The sequence below is a fragment of the Podarcis liolepis genome (genome assembly GCF_965112155.1).
Source record: "Podarcis liolepis genome assembly, chromosome: 1".
NCBI lineage: Eukaryota > Metazoa > Chordata > Lepidosauria > Squamata > Lacertidae > Podarcis > Podarcis liolepis.
In genome coordinates this window covers 25,852,244-25,866,893 of record NC_139554.1, presented here as the reverse complement: position 1 = coordinate 25,866,893, position 14,650 = coordinate 25,852,244, and the positions used below count along the sequence as shown (strand labels likewise).

The following is a 14,650-nucleotide window of genomic DNA, read 5'->3' as shown; positions in this document are numbered from 1 at the left end:
GAATTTCTGTGCACAGGATGTTTGTCAGTTAACAATGCCACATTATTTATTTTCCCTTCTCTCCCTTTCTTAACAGATTTCTCAAATCCAGCCTCAAGCTAAAATGAATGCCTTGCCGACTGAAGGAAGCTGAGGACCCTGTCACCGCAGCCAACAGAAGTACTAATCCAGCCATCCTGTCCGTCTCTGGTTGACGTTTGGAACCTTGCTCTGGGTTAGCTGTACGGGACACAGTTACCTTAGCATTCAGCATACATGGCAAGAGGCAACAACATGTCTAAGCCTGGCTAGCAGGACAGCGACTTTCCAAGTGAAAGGCCATCCAATTATAAACGGATTATTTTGCATTTCGCCTCTGGGACGTTACCTCTTACCTGCATAGAAACACAGCATCTCTTTCCATTATTATTTTTTTTACTTCTTTTTGCTAGCATTTCCCCCCTTTTTTCAGTATTTTGTTTCTTCATTTAGAAATGGGCCCGTGGACTAGAATGTGGCCCGTGGACAGGGTTGTTTTCTTTAAATCATGGCTTGTCTTTTCTTTGGGCCTCTCCATGCAGTTCTCCAAAGCTCTGGCCTGTCCAAGTGTGTGCCGCTGTGACCGGAACTTTGTCTATTGTAACGAGCGAAGTTTGACCTCAGTGCCTCTTGGGATACCGGAGGGTGTAACTGTACTCTACCTCCACAATAACCAAATTAATAATGCTGGATTTCCTGCAGAGTTGCACAATGTCCAGTCTGTGCACACAGTCTACCTGTATGGCAACCAGCTGGATGAATTCCCCATGAATTTGCCCAAGAATGTCAGGGTTCTCCACCTGCAGGAAAACAACATCCAGACCATTTCTCGGGCTGCTCTAGCACAGCTCTTGAAACTGGAAGAGCTGCACCTGGATGACAATTCCATCTCTACCGTGGGGGTTGAGGATGGGGCATTCCGGGAAGCTGTTAGCCTCAAGCTTCTATTCTTGTCCAAGAACCACTTAAGCAGTGTGCCTGTTGGCCTTCCAGTGGACTTACAAGAACTACGAGTCGACGAAAACCGCATTGCCATCATATCAGACATGGCCTTCCAGAATCTCACAAGCTTGGAACGTCTCATAGTAGATGGCAACCTCCTTAACAATAAAGGCATTGCAGATGGCACCTTCAGCCACCTATCCAAACTCAAGGAATTCTCTATAGTACGGAATTCACTAACATACCCTCCCCCTGAACTCCCAGGTACAAACCTGCTTAGGCTTTCTTTACAGGACAACCAGATTTCACACATACCACTTTCAGCCTTTTCAAACCTCCACCAGCTGGAGAGACTCGATATTTCCAACAATCAGCTCCGGATGCTGTCCAGAGGTGTCTTTGACAACCTTCGCAACTTGAAACAACTCACAGCAAGGAATAATCCCTGGCTATGTGATTGTAGTATTAAGTGGGTCACCGAATGGCTCAAGTTAATCCCTTCCTCTATCAATGTGCGAGGGTTCATGTGTCAGGGACCAGAGCACGTCCGAGGCATGGCTGTCAGGGAACTCAACATGAATATGTTGTCATGCCCCACAACCACCCCTGATCTGACGCTGGTTACCCAAGCTCCCTCTACATCCCTGCCAACCACAGTAACCCCTACGTCACCGGTCTTTACACCAAGTAACAAACACACTCCTCTTCCCCACACTGTAGCCACACTCCCCACTGTGCCTGAGAGGGACGACGAAGAAAAAGTGACCCCTCCCATTACTGAACAGTTCCAACTCTTCATCCACATTGTGAATGACACTTGCATCCAAGTCAGTTGGCATTCCCTTTTCAACGTGATGGCCTACAAACTGACCTGGGTTAAAATGGGCCACAGTCTGGAAGGCGGCATCATTCAGGAACGGATAGTTAGTGACAAGAGGCAGAACATTAGCTTGGCGAGCCTAGAGCCCAAATCCACGTATCGGATTTGCTTGGTCCCCTTGGATGATTTTAATAATTACCGAGTTGGCGAGGACACCGTCTGCTCTGAAGGCACCACCAAGGCTTCCCTGCTGAGCAATGGAAGCAACACAGCTTCCAGCCACGAACAGACCACTTCTCATAACATTGGGTCCCCGTTTCTCTTGGCAGGCTTGATCGGGGGGGCTGTGGTGTTTGTACTGGTGGTCCTGCTCAGCATCTTCTGCTGGCACATGCACAAAAAGGGACGCTACACCTCTCAGAAATGGAAATACAACCGGGGCCGGCGGAAAGATGACTACTGCGAAGCAGGGACCAAGAAGGACAACTCCATCCTGGAGATGACGGAAACCAGCTTTCAGATTGTCTCCTTAAATAATGATCAGCTCCTTAAAGGAGATTTCAGACTGCAGCCCATTTATACCCCAAATGGGGGCATTAACTACACAGACTGCCACATCCCCAACAACATGCGCTATTGCAACAGCAGTGTCTCAGACCTGGAGCACTGCCACACGTGATAGTTGAGGGGGTTGTGTGGCGAGACACCTGACGCTGAGAGCAAAAACTCAGAGGGAGGAAAACAAAACAAACCTACTCACACAAAACAAACAAAACAAAACAAAAATTACATTTGATAAATGTTACACAGATGCATTTGTGCATTTGAATAATCTGTAATTTATATGGTGTACTATATAATGGGATTTAAAAAAAGTGCTATCTTTTCTATTTCAAGTTAATTGCAAACAGTTTTGTAACTCTTTGCTTTTTAAATCTTAAAAGAAAAATATATTGCTGAAGTACTGTACAGGGTTGTACAATAAGAACCCAATGCCATGGCAAAGGAAAGAACACCTCATTCTTCAAACATTAACCACTTTGCTTTCTTGGAGCTGTTTGGGGGATAGCAGCTCGTACATTTTCCAGTAGTTTTAGGAGATAAGTTTGTATTAAATGAGGAATCATGTGGAATGTCTAAGGTAGAGCAAATGACAGGAGAAATACAAATTAACCTCCTCTTTTGGTTCATAAAATCGGAGTAACTCATGTTAAACTTAGTTCATCACTTCTACCTGCCTCTGTACCTTTTAATTCCCCCCCCCCCTCCAGCCAGAGAAGAAATTAGGGCCTTTTTGGTATCAAACACTATGAATCTCCACCATTGTTTATGTTGATAGCTTTTCTTCCCCCCACAGAATGTTCATAATGCATCTGTCCCTCCTTGCAAAAGCTGATGTGAAAATATTCAAGGCAAAATCTTAGTTTATTTTTAAGTTCTCACAAAAATCAGGACATTATTTTAAAAAAGAAAATCCTGACCAGTCTTGTCAGAACTTTTAGTCTACATTCAGATTTTTATATTCTTATTCCCTCCACCCCAGCCCAAAAGCACATTTTTTTAGTTCTGGCCAAGACCAGAACTAAAGTTGGCCTTGAACTTATTGAAGAGTATTCATTCCAGCAATCCAAACAGATGTGGTTAGTTGGCCAGGGCAGCTAGCAATACCGATTCTTATCACTAGAAGGATAATCCCAAACACTCTTAACTCAACAGAATAATTCATGTTGCTATTTCTTAGTTTCACACCTATCCCTGGCTAACTTAGACTGAAATCTGATATACATGTACCTGGGAGTAAGGCCAGTGGCGTAGCGTGGGTTGTCAGCACCCGGGGCAAGGCAAGTAATTTGCGCCCCCTAACCCGTGGATTTGCGCCCCCTAACCCGTGGATTTGCGCCCCCTAACCCTAGCCCCCAGATGTTGCGCCCGGTGCGGCCGCCCCCCCCTGCACCCCCCACACTACGCCACTGAGTAAGGCCCATTGGCCTCAGTGGGGCTTAATTCTGGGCAGACATGGTTTGGATTGTGCTCTAAAAAACCAATAATTTCTTTTTTACTTCACTCACTGAAGTTCGCCTGCTCCATGAGGAGGAAAGTGAATATTGTGAGGCATTTAAAGCATATAAACAATTCAGTGAGGAGCGTTCCACAGTTCTCCAGAGAGATAAAATCATCAGGCCTAAATTCAGTTTTAGCCGGGCAGAAGATAATGTGTCAAGAAAAAGATCCAGTTAAATATGTTTTAAAGGATTTGTGAGGCGCATGTCACCTTAAATGCATTCCACATCCTTTGACAATCCCACTTTGGTAGAACGTGTTTGGTCCTTAAGGCTACAGCAGTGCTCCCAATTTTGTCTGATTCCCACCAATATTATTTTGAGAATGTTGTACCTCTGCAAATGACACCCTGGGAATGTATGCTGTACAGTCCCTATTAAAATGAAACAGAAATTGACTCAACCACTCCTCCCTTTAAACCTTGAACACACCCACATAATCCCAAATATGTGATATCAGAGCACAAAAAATATCATAAAAACAAATTCTATTACTTGCTTTCCTTGACTTACATTGATTGGGGAGGTAGAGCTTTTATCGAAACCCTTTCCTAACATCAGAAAGACCAGACACAAGTTGTCATCTCAATAAAATACGTTTTAATTGAAAAGTTAACCACAATTACTTTTGAGAAACTGGAATTACTGAAGGGGTTGAGCTGAGGGAGCAGTTAGTACTTGCTCTACCCAGTCTCTTGTTCATCACAAAACCGAATTCTGCACACAGCTTCTTCAGTTCCTTGACAATCTTCACCCGCCACTCCAAGGAGATTGATCAGCACTTTGGCGTACAAAGGCAGAGTACAATCACTTCCCGAGGAATTTTGTCCTTTCCCACCCAACACCTTTTATAACCACATTTTGGATTTCCATTCTATATTCTGTATATTTGCTATTTTCTCCAGCTATAACAGGTATTTTAGGCAACCTGTGTGGCTACTGTAATAGTGAAGTCACTGAACCTTTGCTAAATAAAAGGCTGCCGTATGGTTTGAAATGGTGTAATTTTAGCTAGAAACCTTTATGCAAAGCGTTTTCTTTTTCTTCCGGCTATATAAGCTGTTTGGCTGTTGACAAAAGGAAATTCTTTTTAAACATAAATAGTGGTATGACTCTCCACAGTGAAAAAGTACTTGCATGTGTGTGCATAAGGAATCATAGAACTGTAGAGTTGGAAGGGACCCCGAGGGTTATCTAGTCCAACCCCTGCAATGCAGGAATCTCAGCTAAAGCATCCATGACAGATGGCCATCCAACCTTTTTTTTAAAACCTCCAAGGAAGAAGAGTCCAGTACCTCTCATGGGAGACCGTTCCACAGCTTTTACTGTCAGGAAATCTTCCTGATGCTTAGTCAACTGGTGCTTGTTGCAAGCATGCTCAACAGGGGTTACATTTAATCTACCCCAATTTAATATATAGATTTCATTTCAGCAGAGAGATGAATGAGAACTGGTTGGTACTAAAGGTGTCACAGCGCTACTGGCTGAATAGTCTAGGAACCAGTTTTCTTTTTCTTTTAAAGGCTACAAAAGGTACCGTATTTTTCGCCCCATAGGACGCACTTTTTCCCCTCCAAAAATGAAGGGGAAATGTGTGTGCGTCCTATGGGGCGAATGCAGGCTTTCGCTGAAGCCTGGAGAGCGAGAGGCATCGGTGCGCACCGACCCCTCTTGCTCTCCAGGCTTCAGGAAGCTATCCGCAAGCCTTGCAAGCCCGGCGGGAGTTCCCGCGGGCTCACAAGGCTTGCGGGCAGTAGCCTGCAGCCCCGGCGAGTGTCCGCAAGCCTTGCATTCCCGGCAGGAGGTCCCGCCGAGCGCGTGAGGCTTGGGGCGGCAGCCTGCCGCCCGAAGCACGCAGAGCCCTCTGGAGGGCTCCCCGTGCTTCGGCCGAGTGTCTGCAAGCCTCGCGCGCCCGGCTTGGGGCGGCAGCCTGCAGCCCGAAGCACGCAGAGCCCTCCGGAGGGTGCCCCGTGCTTCGGACAGGTGTGCGCAAGGCTTGGGGCGGCAGCTGTGGCGGGGGGGATATATTTTTTTTATTCATTCCCCCCCCAAAAAAAATGAGGTGCGTCCTATGGGCCGATGCACCCTATAGGACGAAAAATACAGTGAATGTTCAAATGTATGCCTGAAAGACTAAAAGTTAAGTGTAGAAAACATCAGCTGCATGTTAGTCCTCATTGCTCAATAATGCAGGCACGCACAAAATTCAACCACAGATGTGCTGTTCCTTCTCACAGATCAATAATGTGGTCATGGTGATGGATAAGCTCAGCCTTCAGAATTAAAGTGAAGTGTCTAGACAGGAAGGCTGTTTCAAGGCCCACATAATCTCAGAGGCCATGCAGAAAGGGATCCATAATCTAAACTAGTGCTGCACTGAAATCCAATTATTCAAAAGTTTTATGCTCCTGGGAAAGAGGCTTCCATTTTCCACCCACATTATCAGGGCACTATAGACTTTCTTTAGAATGTCTCTGGAAGTTCAGCAAGTATAGAGTTCTCAGTTTAACTTATTTCTGTGAAGTGGTGGTGTGCGTGTCTTGCTTCCTAGTAAACATTTTGCAAGCACTTTGCAGCCTCCCTGGCTGTCTCAGCTTCTTAATATCAAAGAAGCCCAAATGGGAAGGTTATGGCACAACATTTCCCCCTTAATAAAAGTGTAGACATTCAGGGAAGTTGCAGAGGTTTATTACTAGAACTCATTTCATTTATTACCCATCCTTCACCCTAACCTCACGAGGTAGGTCATGGCAATTTAAAATACAACATTAAAAGCACGTTACAATCACAAAAGTAGGGTGGATCCATATATCTCAGGTATCAATGGCCCTGGTGTCAATGGCCCACTTCACCCAAAACTGGATAGTAGAGGTGCCAGGTACAGATTTGTGAGGAGGGAATTCCACGACTTAGGGACTTCCACAAAGAATGCCCTCTCATGTGCCATTACCACCCTGAGCTTCTGAAGACAGTGTTTATTGCAAGATTGAAAAGGTCTCACAAGCATCCCCAGCCACCAAAATAGCAAGTTGACCATGGAAAACCACTGCACCCCACCCATGATAATTTCACTGATTTTTTCTTTCCCCTTTGATAATTTTTAATGGAATTTCTTTTCTCAATAATTGATTGTTGTGGGAGGAGGGGAGAGAACATGGGTGAAATCTTCTGAACTGAAGACATAATGCTGTAACAAGTCAGGAGTCACATGAATGTGGTGTTTCAGAGCTGTTTTAATTCCAGATCAGCCATAGTGGCTGGCATGCCTCATAATATAAGCTCTCTTCAGAAGAAGCCTAAAGCATTTAGTAAATGTGGGAACACCTACAGACCCTGCCCACAACATCAATGTGTCCCACTGACTCTTCATGTTTTCGGAGTAATGTCTGAAGTGGGCATGGCATATGTCTACACTGTGCATGTCAATACTCCATGTGCCTGGGCCCGTAGGCACACCCTTCAGACCGTTGCCAAATGCATAAATCCAAGGTGTATGCGGAGCTGGTGGATACAGAGATGAGATGCAAGCTCCATCCCATCTTCTGAAGAGGCCCTTTCCAAGCCAAGCCAAATTCAACCAGCCTTCCCACCCACATGACTACCTTCCTTACTACTCATCTTTGGTCCTCATCCTCCTTTGTTTTTAAACTCACATATCTGTCTTAGGTGGCTAGCAGTCAAGCATCCTCAGAGAGTTAGAAGCTGGAGTGGAGCTTGCATAGACGTATTTTAAAAGCATAAGAGAATTCCTTATAGATCAGGCCAAAGCATAGCTGTCAACTTTTCCCTTTTCTTGCGAGGAATCCTATTCAGATTAAGGGAATTTCCCTTTAAAAAAGTGAAATGTTGACAGCTATGGGCCAAAGCCCATCACTGCATTTTCATGGTGGCCAATCAAATGTCCATGGGAAGCCCTCCAGCAGAACCTGAGGGTAACAGCACTCTTACCATACTGGATTAAAATTCAAGCCATCAAATAATTTGGACTCTGAATACATGCCTTGTGCATGACAATCCCTTGAAACTCATATCCAGGCACTGGAAATACATGTTCTGGTGACGTCTCTAAGGTCAGGTAGTATAACCTATTTCAATTAGAGAACAAGTTCAAGCCTTCCTGCATCAGGATATGGAGGGCCTAGGGCAGCCTTGAGTCCCCAGATGTTGTAGGACTACAACATCATTCCTGAGCACTGGTCCTGCTTGCTAGGGATGATGAGAGTTGTAGCCCTACAACATCTGAGGTCACGAATTTGATAAAAGGCTGGTCTAGACTATTACTCCAATTGCAGCTTTCAGATTTTTTTTAGTTCTCCTCCCGTGGGACCAAGAATAATCCAAGGCACACAATAAGAGCAAAAATGCTGCAATCCCCATAGGTTCTGAAGTCTCAGACATAACCCTAAGGGAAACATGAGCTTCCAGAGCTCTCTTGGGAGCAAGGGAAAAGTGTATAGCCATCTACCTAAAAGCCATCAAATGTTATCCTCAAAAAACACTGAGGACTGACTTCCCTAGCCAAATGATTTCCGATACGCAATTCTGTAGGTACATTGTGGGACAGCTGAAATCTCTGCAAGGGCCCCATCAAGGATAAATCAAGATTGATGCAGGATTAAAATTGATGCAGGATCTAAATTTGCAGGATTGGGAGTTCTGTTATCACCACTTTCAATCAGACTGCATGAAAACACAGAGATGAAACAAAATAAGTCCCTTGAGACAAATATATCCTTCTTAAGTTCTATATGTGCGACAGAAGGCGTGTCATCTCCTGTTTCCACCCAATTTGTCTTGCCAAGTTAACAATAGAGAATGTTTGTTTGTTTAAGTATTTTTTATACCACTTTTCATTTACAGAAAATACCAAAGTGGTTCACATTATAAAACACACAAAGTTCAATAAAAACAATAAATGTGAGTCAGCATCACAGAAACCAAAGTGAACAGGAAATGGCACCAGCAGTAAAGCTTTGGTGAACAGATGAGTTTTAATTCATAGAGGAGATAACCCACCAATGTTATCCACAGAATCTCAAAGGGAGAGCATTCCACAATATTGTGGGCACCACAACAGAAAAGGCCCTTCTCTGGATCCCCACCCAATGGACACCTGCAAGCTGAGGAAGGACACACCTGCAGGCTTTAGTGACCTGGGCAGTCTATAGAGGAGAAGGTGGTTCCTCTATAGGACTGCATGGACTGCAAGACAAACCCATGAACCTCCATTCAGAGATTCATGATACACTACACAGTGTGTTTGCCATGGTTTGGTAGTTTGGGGTGGAAAACGTTGCTGGCATGCTGGCTGTATAGCCTTTGATAAGTTGATCTATTGGTCTGGTTGTGAGGTAAATATTGATTTGGGATTGTTCATATTTTAAAATGGTGGATTTCAGTCTTTCAGCCATCAGGGAACCCTTTCTACTGACTCCTCTGCTGAAGAATCCTACCCTCTGTCATGGAGCCATGTGCCTTGCCTATTATTCTGAGATGTGCTCTAGAGCTCACACTTAGTTTATGAGCCTCATTGGCCAAATTTCTGAGATTTCAGTATCACCCTGGGTGAACTAAAGTACAAACAACACTGCCTGTGCATGGTCAAGCTGTCTCTCAGGGATGCTCAGAGCTGGACCAAGACATTTTGCTGCCTGAGGCAAATATGGCACCCCCACCCCCTAATTCCATGTACAAAAGCTCTTTGCACTGGAAATTGAATGTTACTTCAACACTGGCAATGGGACAGTGCCCTCCACCACATCTGAGGAAAACAAGCTTGCTAAGGGGGCTCTGAGTAGGCTGGGATGGTGGGGCACCCACAGCTCTGCTCTCCAACACCTCACTACCACTCCAGTACCTTTTGCCTGTGGTTCCCTCAGTCTAATGGCAGGGCTGGTGCTGGGGATGCAGAAGGTTCTGGGTACCTTCTGACATAGTCAGCTATAGAGAAGTGACTACAGCCCTGGAAATTCTCTCAATCCCGGCACAACCCATGGTTGGTGTGGAGGGGGAAAACCATACCCACTCCTTAATAGCAACAACATGTGACCAAAAGTGCAGACAGTCAACTCCAAAGTCACTCTTAAAAACATTGGGTCAAATGTCAGCTATGCCTTTATGAAAGGTAAGTGCAGAAAGGTCCCAGCATTTTGAATATACTCCCATTTAACAAAACACGGCATCTTTCATTATGTGTAAATGTACCATTTGGCCTTCAGGAAAACAAAACAGCACCCCACAGAATTGACTCCCTGCTCCCAGTCAGCAGCAGGGCAGGGAAAGGAGAGCAACATCACAGCTGTATGTTTTATTAGAGATTATTTATTTTAAACTCCTAATTAAACATAATCCCCTATAAACTAGTCTAGGACCGCATCCAAGGCAGGACAGGCAGGTTGGACCAGATTCCAGGTCCCTAGGTCAAGGCCATGTTGCAGCCAGGGGGCTGTGCAAAGCTCAAATTAGGAGAGGCACAATGCCTTATATTTAAACCCTATGAAACATATGTTGCTTAACTTTAGCCTAATCGTTCCTTGTGTGTTCTTTAAAAGTGGAGCCATACCTAAAGAGAATGTTAGAATGCCAGATGCAAATGTAACCTTCATTTTCAAAAACCCAGCAGCTGCGCTTCCACTGAATGAGCAGGTGCCACTTATATAGGTGGCTATAATTGTCATGGGATAAGCTGCACAAATAAATGTGCTTGCTTGGTAGTTTTTGTTTTAATCCATCACATGCCTTTTGCCCTGCAATCTAATTCTCCAAAATTCACTTTAGCATTCCCAATGAGGGAATTGCATGTGGCTGAGCATAAAGCAACAAAGTTGCTTCTGCCGTAATCCATTGCAGCCGAGTCGCGCTGAATGCTGAAATCAATACTAGTTTTACTTATTTATTTCTAAAACATATAGATTGCCTTTTCCCAATCCAGTGCACAATTGTGATAAACAAAGCAAAACAAAACAAAACAGAAACTACATATGTAAAGGGGTTACCTTGTAAGGCAACTATAAAATAGTAATAATAATAAAACCAGTCAGGTCTTCTGTCATAAATCCAGAGAAAATAGATCAATCAAGTAAATAGTAGCCCGGTTAATTCAAATTTGATTCTCTGAAAGTCTTGTGGAAAATAAAGGTTTCCACTAGGGCTGCGCTGAGAAGTGTATCAGTTTGATATTTACTTCAAAAAGAGCGTGTTATATCCTATAGCCTGGAGAACTTCTCTGGGGAAGTGAATTCTATAATGTAGAAACCCCACCATGTTACCTTGCAGGTAGTGGCTGTGTTCTGATGATCATTTGTCAGGTTAATAAGGTGAGATGCAACTGAGCCTCTGGGTGCAGTTGAGGATCCGTAACAGCTGCCTACCTGGAGAAAGTGGTAAGCATCCATTTCAGAGCAGGAGTAACAGCAGTATCATATACCAGACTTTCCTTAGGAGTGTGTCTAAGGACTCTCCTAAGAGACATCCCAATGAGGTTTATTGCAATGACCTCATCCACTTCAAAATTTACCGCTTTCTCAGGTGTAGGGAATGGAATCTTGGTGGCAGGCCAGATCCTGACTTCTGCCATGCCATTCTGGCCCCTTTTTACAGGTGGGAAGGGCTGCCCAACTCCCAGTCACCTGATGCCACTGTCAAGTGGCAGCTCCAAAGGGGCTCACTGTCGGTGCCAACCAGCAGATTGGTGCTGATAGCGAACCCCACCTGCAAAGCTCTCTCCAGAGGTATGATTTGAATTTGCAAAGCTCTCTCTTCAGGCATGATTTGAATTTGAACCATGCCTGAATGTGGACAGCTTCAAAGGGGTTTGCTGTTAGCACTACTGTTAGTGTAAGAAGGCCTTATCCTGACTTATTTAGCCAAACTATGATCATCTGGGGACATGGGTGGCACTGTGGTCTAAACCACCGAGCCTCTTGGGCTTGCCGATCAGAAGGTTGGTGGTTCGAATCCCCGCAATGGGGTGAGCTCCTGTTGCTCGGTCCCTGCTCTTGCCAACCTAGCAGTTCGAAAGCACACCAAAAGTCAAAGTAGATAAATAGGTACCTCTCCAGCAGGAAGGTAAATGGTATTTCCATGTGCTGCTCTGGTTTCGGTGTTCCATTGCGCCAGAAGTGGCTTAGTCATGCTGGCCACATGACCCGGAAAAACTGTCTGCGGACAAATGCCGGCTCCCTCGGCCTGTAAAGCAAGATGAGCTCCACAACCCTAGAGTCGTATACGAATGGACTTAACTGTCAGGGGTCCTTTACCTTTATGATCATCTGATTGCAGTCACAGAGTGAACTTCCATGCCAGTGAAATGCTTATTGGGGGGGGAAATCTGGATCATTTGCCTCATACACTTGGAATATGCAAAACTGCTCAGGTAGTTTCTTCTGTGCACTTAATTTTTTAGTTTAGCCAGTGTGTTAGAGCATTGAAAGTGAAAGATTTGCATCCCCCCAGTGATATAACATGGCCCTATTCCCAGCACAGGCAGGCTTGGAGATGTCAGACTTTACAGCTATGACATTTTTTTATGTCAATAAAAAGGTCATTTTTGAAAGCCTCCTGCACGGCATAGTACTTCCATTCTCTATAAGCTCCGTACAAGTCGAATCACGGAGAAAGGAAGCATGCATAACTTATGCATGTGTAAATGTCACCTTTACCCACCAAAGTTACTTTTAACCCCCCTAAGATATTAGTACAATAGGGGTTTATTAATTTATTATGGCCAAATGCAACCAAGCAAAATGAAAGGTATGTTTCAAATGGGCATTTATTACCTTTCTTTTCTTGCCCAAAATAGATATTACACCCCACCAAATCACTTCACCCACTACCTCTCACATTATGTCAGGCAAATGTAGCATAAACAGTGGGAATCTGAATACAGCTTTAGGGAACATTAGAAAAAGAAAAGAGGCCTCTGAATCAACAAAAGTATGCTTAGTTTATCACTGAAGGTATTCTGCATGTCACCAAAATAAAGAGGAGTAAGCTAAACAGGAGAGTCAGACCAGAAATCCAGATTAGAGATGCCAGTGAGATGTTTCCCAGGTTTGAGGACTTAAATATTTTAATGAATATACGGTAATTCTGTGCTTGTAATTAGGCTTTCAGTGCTTGTTGGATGGGGGAGTTTAATAAACAGAGACCAGCAAAACAGATTAACATATATACCTCTTTTTACATTTTCTGCAGTGCTTGATGCGTTTCGCAAATGTCCTTCATTCCAGAGGTCTATTATCTGTGGTTACAATACAGGGACGGGCAGGTTACCATTAATTGCATCTATAGGGTTTAGTATGAAAACCATGAACCCTGAGTTGTAGCCATTTCCTCAGTCCATGATATGTGGCAGGAGGTTGCTCTTTGTGTGTGTGTGTGAGAGAGAGAGGGGGGGGGGGAGAGAAAGAAATGCACCCTGCACATGCTCAGAGACTCTGTGGTCTTTATTATGAATCGGCATAGTCCAGACAGGGCTGAATGGTGCTTTGAAACTGATTCTGGGGCTAAGCCACTACACCTTGGCTACCTTCCACTTCTACTGTTGTAGTATGCCTCTGAATGCTATCCCCAACAGCCTCACAAGAGGTGAGAGAGCTGGTGTTCCCAAATCTGGCTTCCCACACACATCTGGTTGGCTACTGGGAGAACACGATGGTGCACTAGATGAAGTCATTAAATGATCAAGGATGCAGTCCAACAGCACACAAGGTAGAGAAACACTGGACTCGATGCATCCTTGGTCCAATCCAGCAGGACTCTCATGCTTTTATGTTTACCAGTATATGGTCAGATTATTTAAATCTTCTGTTTTTTTGCACATATAATGAAGTATTAACTCTGGAGAAAATCTTCTTCTCAAAATATTTACACTGCACCATCATTCCACTTTCATGATATTACTGTGTCTTTATTCAAATGTGCAGATCACTCTATATGCATAACACTAGACTTATTTTTCTAGGTGTTGACATTGTACCCAGTTAAGCTATTCCTATGGATGCAATCCTAAGTAGCCTGCATTCAGTGCACACATCTGAATTGCAGTCAAGTGTTTTGTTCTCCTTGTGAGCTATTTACATATTCTTCAGACATTCTCAACATATTCTGTGTCTGGTAAGTTTGAAAATAGGAAAAGATTGTCGCTTTGCAAACCATCACCATTATCATGACCACACACTGAGGAATGAGTTAAAGCAAGAGACAAGATGTAGACAAATTTGTTTCACAAACTTACTCTTCCCTGTGGTTCTCATGGTTCCTTGACCCCGAACTAAGCCACCTGCTCCGTGAGTCCCTGCGCACTGCGCTAACCCGGCACAGCATGGTGCCTCGCTTTCATGGCACCAGAAATTGCGTCTGCGCAGATGCCAACGCCGGAAATCACAGGTGCACATGCTCATGCGCACACACGATCCAGCCCATAGAGGGATCTCCACTGGAGTGAACCGACCCAGGTGAGGTAAACCTTGCCGACCCCTGCTCTGCACACTTCCACATGACCAAAGTGGAACTGACTTCTTATGAAAATGCATAAGATTGGGTTGTTCATACAGTATCCTAAACCGGCAACCCTCTCGCCACCTGCAATCCACAGCAACTATCATTCAGAGGCCCAATGTCTCTGACAATAGAGGTACATACCGTCCAAAAATTCTGATGAAAATAGGACATCCTATTCCATAATAATAATAAAAACTTTATTATTGCCCTAGCCACTTTGAGTGGCTTCCAACATATCGAAAAACATAATGAAATTTAAACTTTAAAAAATCTTTCCTATACATGGCTACTTTCAGATGTCTTCTAC

At 44.2% G+C, this 14,650-nt stretch overlaps 1 protein-coding gene across 6 annotated transcripts in view; it reads left to right on the top strand.

Moving 5' to 3' along the window:
• Positions 1-4,837, top strand: part of FLRT2 (fibronectin leucine rich transmembrane protein 2) — a 98,445-nt gene extending 93,608 nt beyond the window's left edge. For all 6 annotated transcript variants that reach the window (XM_083502041.1, XM_083502043.1, XM_083502042.1 and 3 more), the window contains 2 exons: positions 77-3,582; positions 3,760-4,837. In XM_083502041.1, the coding sequence (XP_083358167.1) occupies positions 474-2,459 (1,986 nt within the window). In that variant the 5' untranslated portion in view covers positions 77-473 and the 3' untranslated portion in view covers positions 2,460-3,582; positions 3,760-4,837. The remainder of the gene's footprint in view (positions 1-76; positions 3,583-3,759) is intronic.
• The last annotated feature ends 9,813 nt before the right edge of the window (positions 4,838-14,650 follow it).